Here is a 12925-nt window from a genome sequence, read left to right as displayed (position 1 = left end):
TGTTGTGTGGATCCCCTTACTAACCTGTGCAGCCATTTTTTTAGTATAGTGACAAGTGCTCTCCACAAGATCAGGACAAAGCTGCACTTCAGTAGTGACCCAATTTTACTCACTATTTACTAAGCACCTCTCTGTAATAAAACTCGGCAACACAGAGATCGTCTGCTCCGGGTCACTACGCCGCAAGAGCAAACCTTATCCCCCCCGACACACTTCCCTGTGACTCACGCTCAGCCCACAGAAGGGCCTTCTGACGTAATGTGCTCTGTAGATCAGTCTATTCTCTAACGACAATATTCGATGCCGTAATCAGCTCGAGTTCTAGAAATAACGTGTCACTCGCACGTAAGATACCCTCGAGCACCACATACTACGGCCACTCGTAGGAATTACGACACGCATTCAGAAAGTTAGTGCTACTTGCCGTGCAGGTCGTAAACATTGCCACAGTCTCTCATACCGAGACTGTAAAATGTGATAATAGTTACTTGTACTCACTCTCGACCTGCTGTGGTGCCGGTTCAGGAACTTCACCGTTCGGCCGCGAATCTTCTGTCGGCGCAGCCGCAGGGACCGGTGCAGGCGAGGACGGCTGCGGCGGTGCCGGAGTCGGGGCGTGGGGAGCTGCCAGGGGCAGCACCGGAGGTGTGGGCGACCGCGACGGAGGCCGTGGCGTCGACACGGGCGCGGCCGAGCGCGAAACTGCCGACGGCAGCTCGCCCCCTTTCGGAGCCCGCACTGCCGCAGGGGGACCGTCCCTGGTGAAATGAGTCCCGTGTGTTTTTTGTCTGCCTCTTCAGTCACTTCCAAAATCCTCACCTAACATACCCCATCACATTCCAATAACACTTATTGCATTACATTTTGTTACCTTTACCTCTTTTCTAGCATTATCAATGGAAATTTTACTTTGGAAGATACAACAACAAGTATGTGTGAGGCGGTGGGGAGGGGTGAGGGGGTGGGCTGGTTTGCAAGCTGCATAGTGCAGAAAGTACCAGTTTTCAAAGTTTTTGCACTGAAAAACAACGTTACTAGTCCCTTTAAGATATGTAGATAATGCATTTCATGAACACAAAATGTTTAAACATTTTCATATGTAAATAATACCCCAATGAAATCAGAGCTAAGTTCAAATACCATCCTTATCTGTGGTGCTCATTTGATGCCAGGCATTGACACTTGGATGGTACTAACTAACAGCACGTAATTTAAAGTCGCTTGAAGCCAAAGTCAACTGCAAAGCATACTACCAAATGGGGAGACAGCAATGTCCTCTAGATTAAGTGAACTCCAGCGGAGCGCTTATTTCGGAATATAAACTCATGAATTACAGAATCCCATCTTTTGCAGGATGACAACTATTTCAGCATCCACAACTAAAAGGTATCTGTACTGTTCCGTCCCAATATTATGTGATCCCATCTCATGCTCTGTTTATAGTTAAGTTCCCCTTATTTTTGCAAACTACAAAATCTCTCTTACGTTACTTTGTTTGCCAAACATGTCTGATAACATTGGTGGCAGGCAAGTTAAGTAATGCAGTCACCAATACTAAGGTTGTTCTGAATGCCACAGTGCTTCATTAGAGACTGTTCCGTTAGGAACGGTGTCATTCACTTCCGCCGACCTTTCCATGACTCACTCAGACAGTTATAGGGGAACCTACTTTTTATTATGCATTCCGAACCATGGGACAACTTTGTATTTTTCACATCCCCAAATATTTCAAGAGGTGAAAGAAGTGATGAGTGACATAAAAATCCTACTTTTGTCTGGAGAATTAACTACAGACTTTTGAATTTGCAGTGCAGTGTTTAACCACTCAGCCAGAACTTCACAAATCTTTTATTTTATTGAAATCTGAAAACACAATATGATTGATAACATTTTTAAGAAAACAAAGCCTTTAGTAGTTTCTTACAAGGTGTAAAACTATTTTTCCTCTGAATTTTCAGCTACCAATGAGATTATGAAATATTTTGTCTCTTTAGATTTGAATAAAATAATGACCCACAGACTGCTGAAAAATGTTTAAACAAAAAAGTAAAGAAAAATTTTATGGTTTGCAAATATGAGCACAATTTAATTCCAATAATTTGCATTTGTCGGGCCCACTGCTACAGTACCCAAAAAAAAATGCACTTTTATTCATACTGCACGTTTTAGGTATGCTGAGTTATCTCGGGTATATATTAAATGTTCACTCTAAGCATAAATCAGTGCATCAGCTGACGGCAGTAACTGTATCGCTAGAAGTCTGAAGAAAGTGTACGACTTCGGTACGATGTTCACTTGTTCCCAGTCGCAATCAATATTGTGTCCAACGATTATCTATGCGAACATATAAATAACTTTAAACCATCTCATCTCACACTTGATATCAAACGCAATCTTCCAATCCGCCTGGTAAGTCAGTATGTTGATTCACTGAGCGTAACGTCATCTGCCAGCTCCGAGTTTACAACGTCGACTGCATAGAGAAAAGCGAAAGTGGTCACTATAAACTGAGCCCAATTACTTTTGTACATACGGCCACCTCCACTCTGCCTCCCGTCCCCGACCAAATCATCTCGCTACGTTCAGCTGGAGTGGCCGTCACAAAATTGGACACCCCATCACGCCCACTCTGTGCAGTACGCCGGTACTAACAGCTGTGATTTGCCAACCTCGTAGCTTTATTATTGCATGTACGCTGTTAAAACTGTATTCCATCAGTGCCAGCTGAATGTACTGTGCTTCTGTGGAATGACGTGTGTTCCAATGTGGTTCCAGTCTTCCAAGCAAGTATACATTGGCGCGTGTTCGGTGATGAGAGAAATGCAGGAGTAATGACCCAGTTTAGTAGTACTCCGGTCAATGAGCATAAAGGGCAAAACGACATTCGACAACATCTAACATTGTGTGACAGTGTAGTAACATCTGCAAAAACCTCTAGACGTGAACACTTGTTTTGATTCTTTAAGAAAGGGATATAAATGAAAATTTGACAATTTTGAAAAAAGCTAAGGCATAGAAATGTATTTCAATACTACAATACAAGATAGTATCCGACAACTGCAAAAATACGAGAAGTTTCTGTGAAAAAATTGATTATTCTTACTCAGAAACCTCCCTTCATCTTCTTCGCTCACTCAGTTACAGATTCAGAAACAAAAATGTTTAATATAATGCAAGGTCATTGCACTAGCACGAACGAAGTTTTGTGTTAAATGCCCTGGAGTGTTTGCCGAGGACAAGTCTTTCGGTATACTTCAACACAACTTGCAAAAATATACTTTGCTTGACTTCAAAGGAAACATTGGCCTGAAAGTACCTACAATTACTTTTGTATAGCATATACCAGCAATTTATGTGATTGGTGCAGTGACAAAGGAGTAATAAGAGCTGCAAATAAATGTTTAGGTAGAATGGAGCATTCTCTGTCCCATCAAGAAGGCATCCAAGTACATGCACACTGTCACCCAAAGGGTCTCTCGTGCATAAATGTGCTCGTACATGACATGATAATGATATTGCCAAAATTATTTTCATAACTTTATTTAAAGTTTCTACGGAGTCCAGTGATACACTTATTCATCTGTGATGACATTTTTCGTTAGAAACGCATGACATTTTCACACCTCTGGTAAGATTTTTCTGTTGAAAAGTACTCCATTATATTCTAGACTAAAAACACAGGTGTCACATACTTCTTTTTGAAATTTTTACCAACATTTGAAATTGTCACTAACCAGCAACGGTGCAGGACTGAGGGATAACTTCGAGTTGCGATTTCCTTGACGGCTGGTACAGTATTCTTACTTTTATCCCCATTTTTCTGCCACCTGCCAGCTAACAGTCACTACACACAACCAGAGATTCTCCAGTACTTTAAAATTAGAGCACCACACACCATGATACTAGTGTGTAAAGGGAGGCCACACACTAACATACCTGTGGACAGGGATGGCAGAGGCGGGGACCTCCTTGCGTGCCGGCGGCTTGCCTCCCGCCCGCGGGGGCACGGCGTCCGACGCAGTAGAAGTTGCCGAGGAAACGGGAGTTACGGTTTTAGCACCAGGTGGCGGTCCGGTGCCTACCCTGACGACAGAGGCAGACGCTTTCGGACCATCCTTCGGGGGGAATGCAGGAACATCAACCTGAAACACAAATAACAACAACAATAATAATAATAATAATAATCAGAATGTGTGAGTGCAAAATGACATACAGTAGTCTTTTGCAATTCTATTGTATGTTCGTCCTCATCAAATAAATTTTATTAACGACATATTTGATAACACCAAATATCCCAATATGAAGTACCTCATCAATGTTTGCACTTGATATTTGTACTAACGACAATGACAGGATATCTAGCATCCACCTATTTCATCTTGTGAAGAGAGCCCACGGTTGAAACATGTAAGGAAATTTATGAAAAAATTGTTGAAGAAAAACATAAAATAAAATTAAGTAATAATTCCTCTCTCAAACATTTATACCATCAATAAATCAGTTAGTTTTTACTTTGTACAAATTTAGCTAGTATATACTGATTTGGACAGTCGCTATTTTAATGGATTTTTTTCTGCATGCTATTGTCGACGACATGTGGAAGTTTAGAGTCTACTCGTGCATTGTGCCTGGATAGCATAATGGTAAGGTGACTGTGGAAGTGAGAATCTGGGTTTGAGTCCTGGTCCAGCATTCTATTATAGAGTTGGCGGTCATCCATATTCGCAACTGTGAATACATTTCATGTCATGAATCCCTGTCAGATTCTATACTGAATCTGCAGCTGAATTATCTCTCTGCTATATATCATCTACCATAGATCCCTTGAACAAAAAGCCATGCCCAGTTCTTGGAAAAAGGCATAGGTAACATCTGTCTACAAAACGGGTAGTAAAAGTTATCCACAAAACTACCATTCAAGATCCTTGACATCAGTTTTTTGTAGAATCTTACAACATAATCTGAGCTCAAACAAAATGAGGTATCCTTAACAGAATGACCTTCTCAATGCCAACCAGCACAGTTTTCGGAAACATCGATAATGTGAAACCCAACTCTCACTTTCCTTACATGGCTTACTGAAAGTTTTGGATCACGGCAATCAGGTAGAGCCAACTTTTCTCGATTTCCGAAATGTATTTGACTCAGTACCACACCTATGCTTACTGTCACAAGTACACTCATATGGGTATCAAGCGAAATTTGTGATTGGATTGAGAACTTTTTGGTAGGGAGGACACAGCATGTTACCTTGGATGGTGAGTCATCCTCAGATGTAGAAGTGACTTCAGGTGTGCCCCAGGAAAGTCTGTTAGAATCTTTGTTGTTCATGTCATTTTAATGATCTTGCAGAGAATATTAATAGTAAGCTGAGACTTTTTGCAGCTGATACAGTTATCTATAATGAAATACTAGCAGTGAGAAGCCACAAAAATATTCAGTCAGATCTTGATAAGATTTCAACATGGTGCAGAGATTGCTGACTTGGTCTAAATGTCCAGAAATGTAAAATTGTGCACTTCAAAAAATGAAAAAATGTAGTATCCTGTGACGATAATATGAAAGAGCCCTGCTGGAATCGGACAACTCATACAATAGCCTGGGTGTAACACTTTGTAAGGATATGAAATGGAATGATCACAGATTCAGTCATGGGTAAAGCAGACAGTTTTCTGGTAGAATACTAGGGTAGTGCAATCATTCTACTTAAGAGATTGCTAGAAATTAGTTGTGCAACCCATTCTAGAATGTTGCTGAAGCATGGGAACCTGTACCAGATAGGACTAACAGGGTATATTGAATGTATAGACTAAAGTGCAGCACAAATGGTCACAGTGGGAAATTGTCACAGAGATAATGAAGGAATTGAAAAGGCAGATGTAAAAGTATCCCACGAAAGTCTATTAAAGTTTCAAGAACTTACCTTAGGGATATACAAGCCCCAACGTATCACTCACACAGGGATTGTGAGGACAAGATTAGAACAAATACTGCACACACAGAGGCAACCAAACAATCATCCTTCCCACGCCCCATATGTGAACAGAACAGGAGGAAACCATAATAACTAGTACAATGGGACGTACCCTCTGCCCTGCACCTTACAGCGGCTTGCAGAGTATAGATGTACACGTATTTCGTAACGACTGTCGTCGCCAAGATGCCTATTCCTTCCGACACTGCACGTACTTCTCAACAACATGTTGTTGTTGTTGTGGTCTTCAGTCCTGAGACTGGTTTGATGCAGCTCTCCATGCTACTCTATCCTGTGCAAGCTTCTTCATCTCCCAGTACCTACTGCAACCTACATCCTTCTGAATCTGCTTAGTGTATTCATCTCTTGGTCTCCCTCTACGATTTTTACCCTCCACGCTGCCCTCCAATGCTAAATTTGTGATCCCTTGATGCCTCAAAACATGTCCTACCAACCGATCCCTTCTTCTAGTCAAGTTGTGCCACAAACTTCTCTTCTCCCCAATCCTATTCAATACCTCCTCATTAGTTACGTGATCTACCCACCTTATCTTCAGCATTCTTCTGTAGCACCACATTTCGAAAGCTTCTATTCTCTTCTTGTCCAAACTAGTTATCGTCCATGTCTCACTTCCATACATGGCTACACTCCATACAAATACTTTCAGAAACGACTTCCTGACACCTAAATCTATACTCGATGTTAACAAATTTCTCTTCTTGAGAAACGCTTTCCTTGCCATTGCCAGTCTACATTTTATATCCTCTCTACTTCGACCATCATCGGTTATTTTACTCCCTAAATAGCAAAACTCCTTTACTACTTTAAGTGTCTCATTTCCTAATCTAATTCCCTCAGCATCACCCGACTTAATTTGACTACATTCCATTATCCTCGTTTTGCTTTTGTTGATGTTCATCTTATATCCTCCTTTCAAGACACTGTCCATTCCGTTCAACTGCTCTTCCAGGTCCTTTGCTGTCTCTGACAGAATTACAATGTCATCGGCGAACCTCAAAGTTTTTACTACTTCTCCATGAATTTTAATACCTACTCCGAATTTTTCTTTTGTTTCCTTTACTGCTTGCTCAATATACAGATTGAATAACATCGGGGAGAGGCTACAACCCTGTCTCACTCCTTTCCCAACCACTGCTTCCCTTTCATGCCCCTCGACTCTTATAACTGCCATCTGGTTTCTGTACAAATTGTAAATAGCCTTTCGCTCCCTGTATTTTACCCCTGCCACCTTCAGAATTTGAAAGAGAGTATTCCAGTCAACATTGTCAAAAGCTTTCTCTAAGTCTACAAATGCTAGAAACGTAGGTTTGCCTTTTCTTAATCTTTCTTCCAAGATAAGTCGTAAGGTCAGTATTGCCTCACGTGTTCCAACATTCCTACGGAATCCAAACTGATCTTCCCCGAGGTCAGCTTCTACCAGTTTTTCCATTCGTCTGTAAAGAATTCGCGTTAGTATTTTGCAGCTGTGACTTATTAAACTGATAGTTCGGTAATTTTCACATCTGTCAACACCTGCTTTCTTTGGGATTGGAATTATTATATTCTTCTTGAAGTCTGAGGGTATTTCGCCTGTCTCATACATCGTGCTCACCAGATGGTAGAGTTTTGTCATGACTGGCTCTCCCGAGGCCATCAGTAGTTCTAGTGGAATGTTGTCTACTCCCGGGGCCTTGTTTCGACTCAGGTCTTTCAGTGCTCTGTCAAACTCTTCACGCAGTATCTTATCTCCCATTTCGTCTTCATCTACATCCTCTTCCATTTCCATAATATTGTCCTCAAGTACATCTCCCTTGTATAAACCCTCTATATACTCCTTCCACCTTTCTACCTTCCCTTCTTTGCTTAGAACTGGGTTTCCATCTGAGCTCTTGATATTCATACAAGTGGTTCTCTTCTCTCCAAAGGTCTCTCTAATTTTCCTGTAGGCAGTATCTATCTTACCCCTAGTGAGACAAGCCTCTACATCCTTACATTTGTCCTCTAGCCATCCCTGCTTAGCCCTTTTGCACTTCCTGTCGATCTCATTTTTGAGACGTTTGTATTCCTTTTTGCCTGCTTCATTTACTGCATTTTTATATTTTCTCCTTTCATCAATTAAATCCAATATTTCTTCTGTTACCCAAGGATTTCTATTAGCCCTAGTCTTTTTACCTACTTGATCGTCTGCTGCCTTCACCACTTCATCCCTCAGAGCTACCCATTCTTCTTCTACTGTATTTCTTTCCCCCATTCCTGTCAATTGTTCCCTTATGCTCTCCCTGAAACTCTCTACAACCTCTGGTTCTTTCAGTTTATCCAGGTCCCATCTCCTTAAATTCCCACCTTTTTGCAGTTTCTTCAGTTTCAATCTGCAGTTCATAACCAATAGATTGTGGTCAGAGTCCACATCTGCCCCAGGAAATGTCTTACAATTTAAAACCTGGTTCCTAAATCTCTGTCTTACCATTATATAATCTATCTGAAACCTGTCAGTATCTCCTGGCTTCTTCCATGTATACAGCCTCCTTTCATGATTCTTGAACCAAGTGTTAGCTATGATTAAGTTATGCTCTGTGCAAAATTCTACAAGGCGGCTTCCTCTTTCATTCCTTCCCCCCAATCCATATTCACCTACTATGTTTCCTTCTCTCCCTTTTCCTACTGACGAATTCCAGTCACCCATGACTATTAAATTTTCGTCTCCCTTCACTACCTGAATAATTTCTTTTATCTCGTCATACATTTCATCTATTTCTTCATCATCTGCAGAGCTAGTTGGCATATAAACTTGTACTACTGTAGTAGGCATGGGCTTTGTGTCTATCTTGGCCACAATAATGCGTTCACTATGCTGTTTGTAGTAGCTAACCCGCACTCCTATTTTTTTATTCATTATTAAACCTACTCCTGCATTACCCCTATTTGATTTTGTATTTATAACCCTGTAATCACCTGACCAAAAGTCTTGTTCCTCCTGCCACCGAACTTCACTAATTCCCACTATATCTAACTTTAACCTATCCATTTCCCTTTTTAAATTTTCTAACCTACCTGCCCGATTAAGTGATCTGACATTCCACGCTCCGATCCTTAGAACGCCAGTTTTCTTTCTCCTGATAACGACGTCCTCTTGAGTAGTCCCCGCCCGGAGATCCGAATGGGGGACTATTTTACCTCCGGAATATTTTACCCAAGAGGACGCCATCATCATTTAATCATACAGTAGAGCTGCATGTCCTCGGGAAAAATTACGGCTGTAGTTTCCCCTTGCTTTCAGCCGTTCGCAGTACCAGCACAGCAAGGCCGTTTTGGTTAATGTTACAAGGTCAGATCAGTCAATCATTCAGACTGTTGCCCCTGCAACTACTGAAAAGGCTGCTGCCCCTCTTCAGGAACCACACGTTTGTCTGGCCTCTCAACAGATACCCCTCCGTTGTGGTTGCACCTACGGTACGGCCATCTGTATCGCTGAGGCACGCAAGCCTCCCCACCAACGGCAAGGTCCATGGTTCATGGGGGGCTCAACAACATATGCAACATATGCACTGCAATATTGCAGTTTTCAAAGGTAGACAAAATTGCTTACTAAGGTGTGGGATATGGCAAGGACTGTTAAATCCATAGCAACCCAAAAAAATTTCATAACAATTAAAATGTCATTAAAAAAGCGAACTTAGGACTTACAGGAAAACAATTCTACAAGCTGAAGGTGACTCAAAGTAGCATTTACAATTTGCAGACAATATACACCAGTTGCCAATTCCCCTACTGAATAACACGTTCACAGTAATTTTTTACCAGATTATTCTTCACTGTTTGTCTTACTACATGTTCTAATACTGTACTGTGTACATTACTGCTACCTGGGTTGATGAAATCAAGTTCAGTAGGCTCCACCTCCCACCCTCAACCATCCAGGTGAAAGATGATGACACTTTTATAAACTGATGTATGAATGTGACTAGCACGAGAATTTGGAACTGATGAACAAAGACAGAGAGAAAATTCAATGAATCAGCACAAAATGGGGTTTGTGGAATGAATTTTCACGCTGCAGTGGAGCATGTGCCAAGCTGAAAATTTCTGGCTTAATTGCCAGAGCACTTGCCTGTGAAAGCCAAAGGTCCCAGACACAAGTCCCTGTCCAGCACACAGTTTTCATTTGCCAGGAAGTTTGAAACTGGTGAAATATGCTGTTATTTTGTAATAGTCACTTGACACTACCATTGCAACTTAAAACACTCTCTATCTCTCTCTCTCTCTCTCTCTCTCTCTCTCTAAGTTCCTGAATGTGGGGTCTGTCCAACACTCGTTTTGATACAATGGTCACTATGAATTGAGACACACATTAATTACACACACTGGCTGCAAGTGGGCATCAATATAAATCCGTGGGAAGTTGAAAATTTGTGACAGACTAGGATTCAAACCAGAGTCTGCTGCTTACTAGGCAGCTGCTTTGACCAGTAGCCCATCAGGACACAGTGGTCATTGGAACTTCGTGGACTACCCTGGTATGCATCCTGTCAGATCCAAATACTCAATGTATCCACACTCTACAAATATGGTGTCCCTTGACCATTATTCTTGTTATTAATGAATTAATGGCATCTCATCAATTTCCGTTATGATGATGATGATGATGATGATGATGGATGATGATATTTGGTTTATGAGACGCTCAACTGCATGATTATCAGTGTCCGTACAAACTCTTAATCTTTTCACTGTCCAGTCTCACACGTTCCCAAAAGATGATGGAATGATTAGAACAACACAAACACCCAGTCCCTGGGCAGAGAAAATCCCCAACCTGGCTGCAGATCAAGCCTAGAACCCCCACGATTCCCGAAACGGTCAAGCCTAGTGTGCATCTGCCATGGTCGTCTTCGCCTTAATTATATATGTGTTGTTTTGGGCATATATGAAGATACAGTAATAGAGTAATTTGCCAAGAAAAATTACTGCTAAAACACACCATGCACCAGTTAGTAACAGCAAAAAACTAAGTGCATTGTATGTGATAGAGGGGGAGCACAAAAAATAGACAGGTCAGAAAATGAAAGACGTCAAAAATTAAAAGGGAGTACACATAGGAATAGTTACTGTGCCAAAATGTCGAGACCAAAGAAATTAATGTAAATAAAGGCCAGGTGGGTGGCAAGAACCAAGGATATGTTGTAGCACCGGTTCGCAACTATGGAGTTCTGATAAACTGATGTCTGGGGTAAGGATACAGATGGCACGTGTGATGAAAAAGGAACAGAGGTCACGACTGTCATGCTGCAGGGCATGCTATGCAACAGTATATTGAGTGTTGTCAGTATACATCCTCTGCCTACACCCATTCATCCCAACTGGTAACTCGGTGGTAGTTATGTCGATGTAGAATGTCTAGCAGTTTTACGTAACATATGGTATCTGACGTGTTGTTTTGAAAGTGACTCTCCATTTGATAGTATATGTTTTGCCGGAGACAGAGCTGGCAGGATGCATAGGGGAAGACTCTCAATGGGGAGGTCACAGGGACAGGAACCATAAGGTAGGGGAAGTGAGTGCAGAAGAAACATAAATTCTGACAAGCATATTGCTGAGATTGGGATGGGGACTAAAAGCTACTCTAGGTGCAGTGGGCAATTTCTCTGACAGAATGGATCTCATTTCATGGTATGATTTTAGGAAGTCATAGCCTTGTAGAAGCAGCTGATTAATACATTCGAGACTGGGATAATACTGAATGAGAAATGGTTTACTCCTAAGCGATCAGCAGTACTGTGATTGAATGTAATGACCTGGGAAACGCGCTTTTGAATTAACCTGGTGTAGTAATTATGTTCAGTGAAGGCTGAGGTAAGAATGTTGGTATGTTGCTGTAAAGAGTCTGCATCTGAGCAAAACGTCTTAGGAGAATACAATTGTCACTCAGTATTATCCCGGTCTTTAGTGTACGAATAAGCTACTTCGACAAGGCTGTGACTTCCTAAAATCATACCATGAAATGGGGTATATTCTGTCAGACTTTGCCACCACACCTGGAGTACCTCTTAGTCCCCATCCCAATCTCCACAATATGCTAATCAGATCCCATCCTCATCCTGCACCCACCTCCACAGTGGGGAGTAGAGCCACTTGTGAAACTAAACGTCATACAGCCGCTGCCACCTAACACTTGGGCCTTCTAGATCGACGTAACTACCCCCAAGGTACCACTTAGGATGAATGTGCAGAGGCAGATTGTGTGTACTGGCAACACACAATATCCTGTTGAAGATCATTCGGGACCTCGGTGCCTGTTTCACCACGTGTCAGCAGGATATTTCCCCAGACACCAGTTTCTCAGTACTCCACTGGTGCGGCTACACGTCCTAGGTTCTCACCGTCCACTTCGCCTTTTATTTTGTTAATTTTTCGGTCTCAGCACTTCTTCACAGTAATCATTCCTCTCCTCACTCACTCTTAGTTTCCTATACCTATCATATTCTGACTTATCTATTTTTCATCATCCGCCTCCCACCTCTATTACATACCATGCACTTATCTTTTCGCTGTTATGGGTTCATGCACGATGTTTTAGCAGTAATCTGTGTCTCGCATATTACCCAACCTTCCGCATTTAAGCTCTCAGGTTTTCAAATCTCGTTCGATGCACTCTCCAACAATCAGCTTTTCCTTCTCATCCCACCCAGTAAGACCCTCCTGACCTGGGATTCTGGGTGACTTTTGTGAACTCTAACCCTTTTCCTAAACCTCACTAGTTGTTTTCCTTCACCCCTCGTTTCCCCTTCAACCTTTCCGAGAGGAGGAGGAGGAGGAGCCAATGGTTCCCGAAGTTAGCGAATTGTATTATCTGTTAATACACGTGTTCTCCTGCCACCATTTGGTGAGCAGATTTTTTTTATCCATCCAATTACTTACAGTAATGATCTTGAATAAGTACACGGAAAGTAGTTT

At 41.8% G+C, this 12925-nt stretch overlaps 1 protein-coding gene across 19 annotated transcripts in view; it reads right to left on the bottom strand.

Annotated features, from left to right (window-relative positions):
* Positions 1–12925, bottom strand: part of LOC126213414 (eukaryotic translation initiation factor 4 gamma 1-like) — a 786084-nt gene that overhangs the window by 222481 nt on the left and 550678 nt on the right. For all 19 annotated transcript variants that reach the window (XM_049941158.1, XM_049941157.1, XM_049941144.1 and 16 more), the window contains 2 exons: positions 3937–4142; positions 499–758 (listed from right to left, as the gene is read on the bottom strand). In XM_049941158.1, the coding sequence (XP_049797115.1) occupies positions 499–758; positions 3937–4142 (466 nt within the window). The remainder of the gene's footprint in view (positions 1–498; positions 759–3936; positions 4143–12925) is intronic.

This window comes from Schistocerca nitens, chromosome 11 (assembly GCF_023898315.1).
Source record: "Schistocerca nitens isolate TAMUIC-IGC-003100 chromosome 11, iqSchNite1.1, whole genome shotgun sequence".
Classification (NCBI taxonomy): Eukaryota; Metazoa; Arthropoda; class Insecta; order Orthoptera; family Acrididae; genus Schistocerca; species Schistocerca nitens.
Note: the sequence above shows the minus strand (reverse complement) of the source record. Positions and strands in the feature narration are given on the sequence as shown.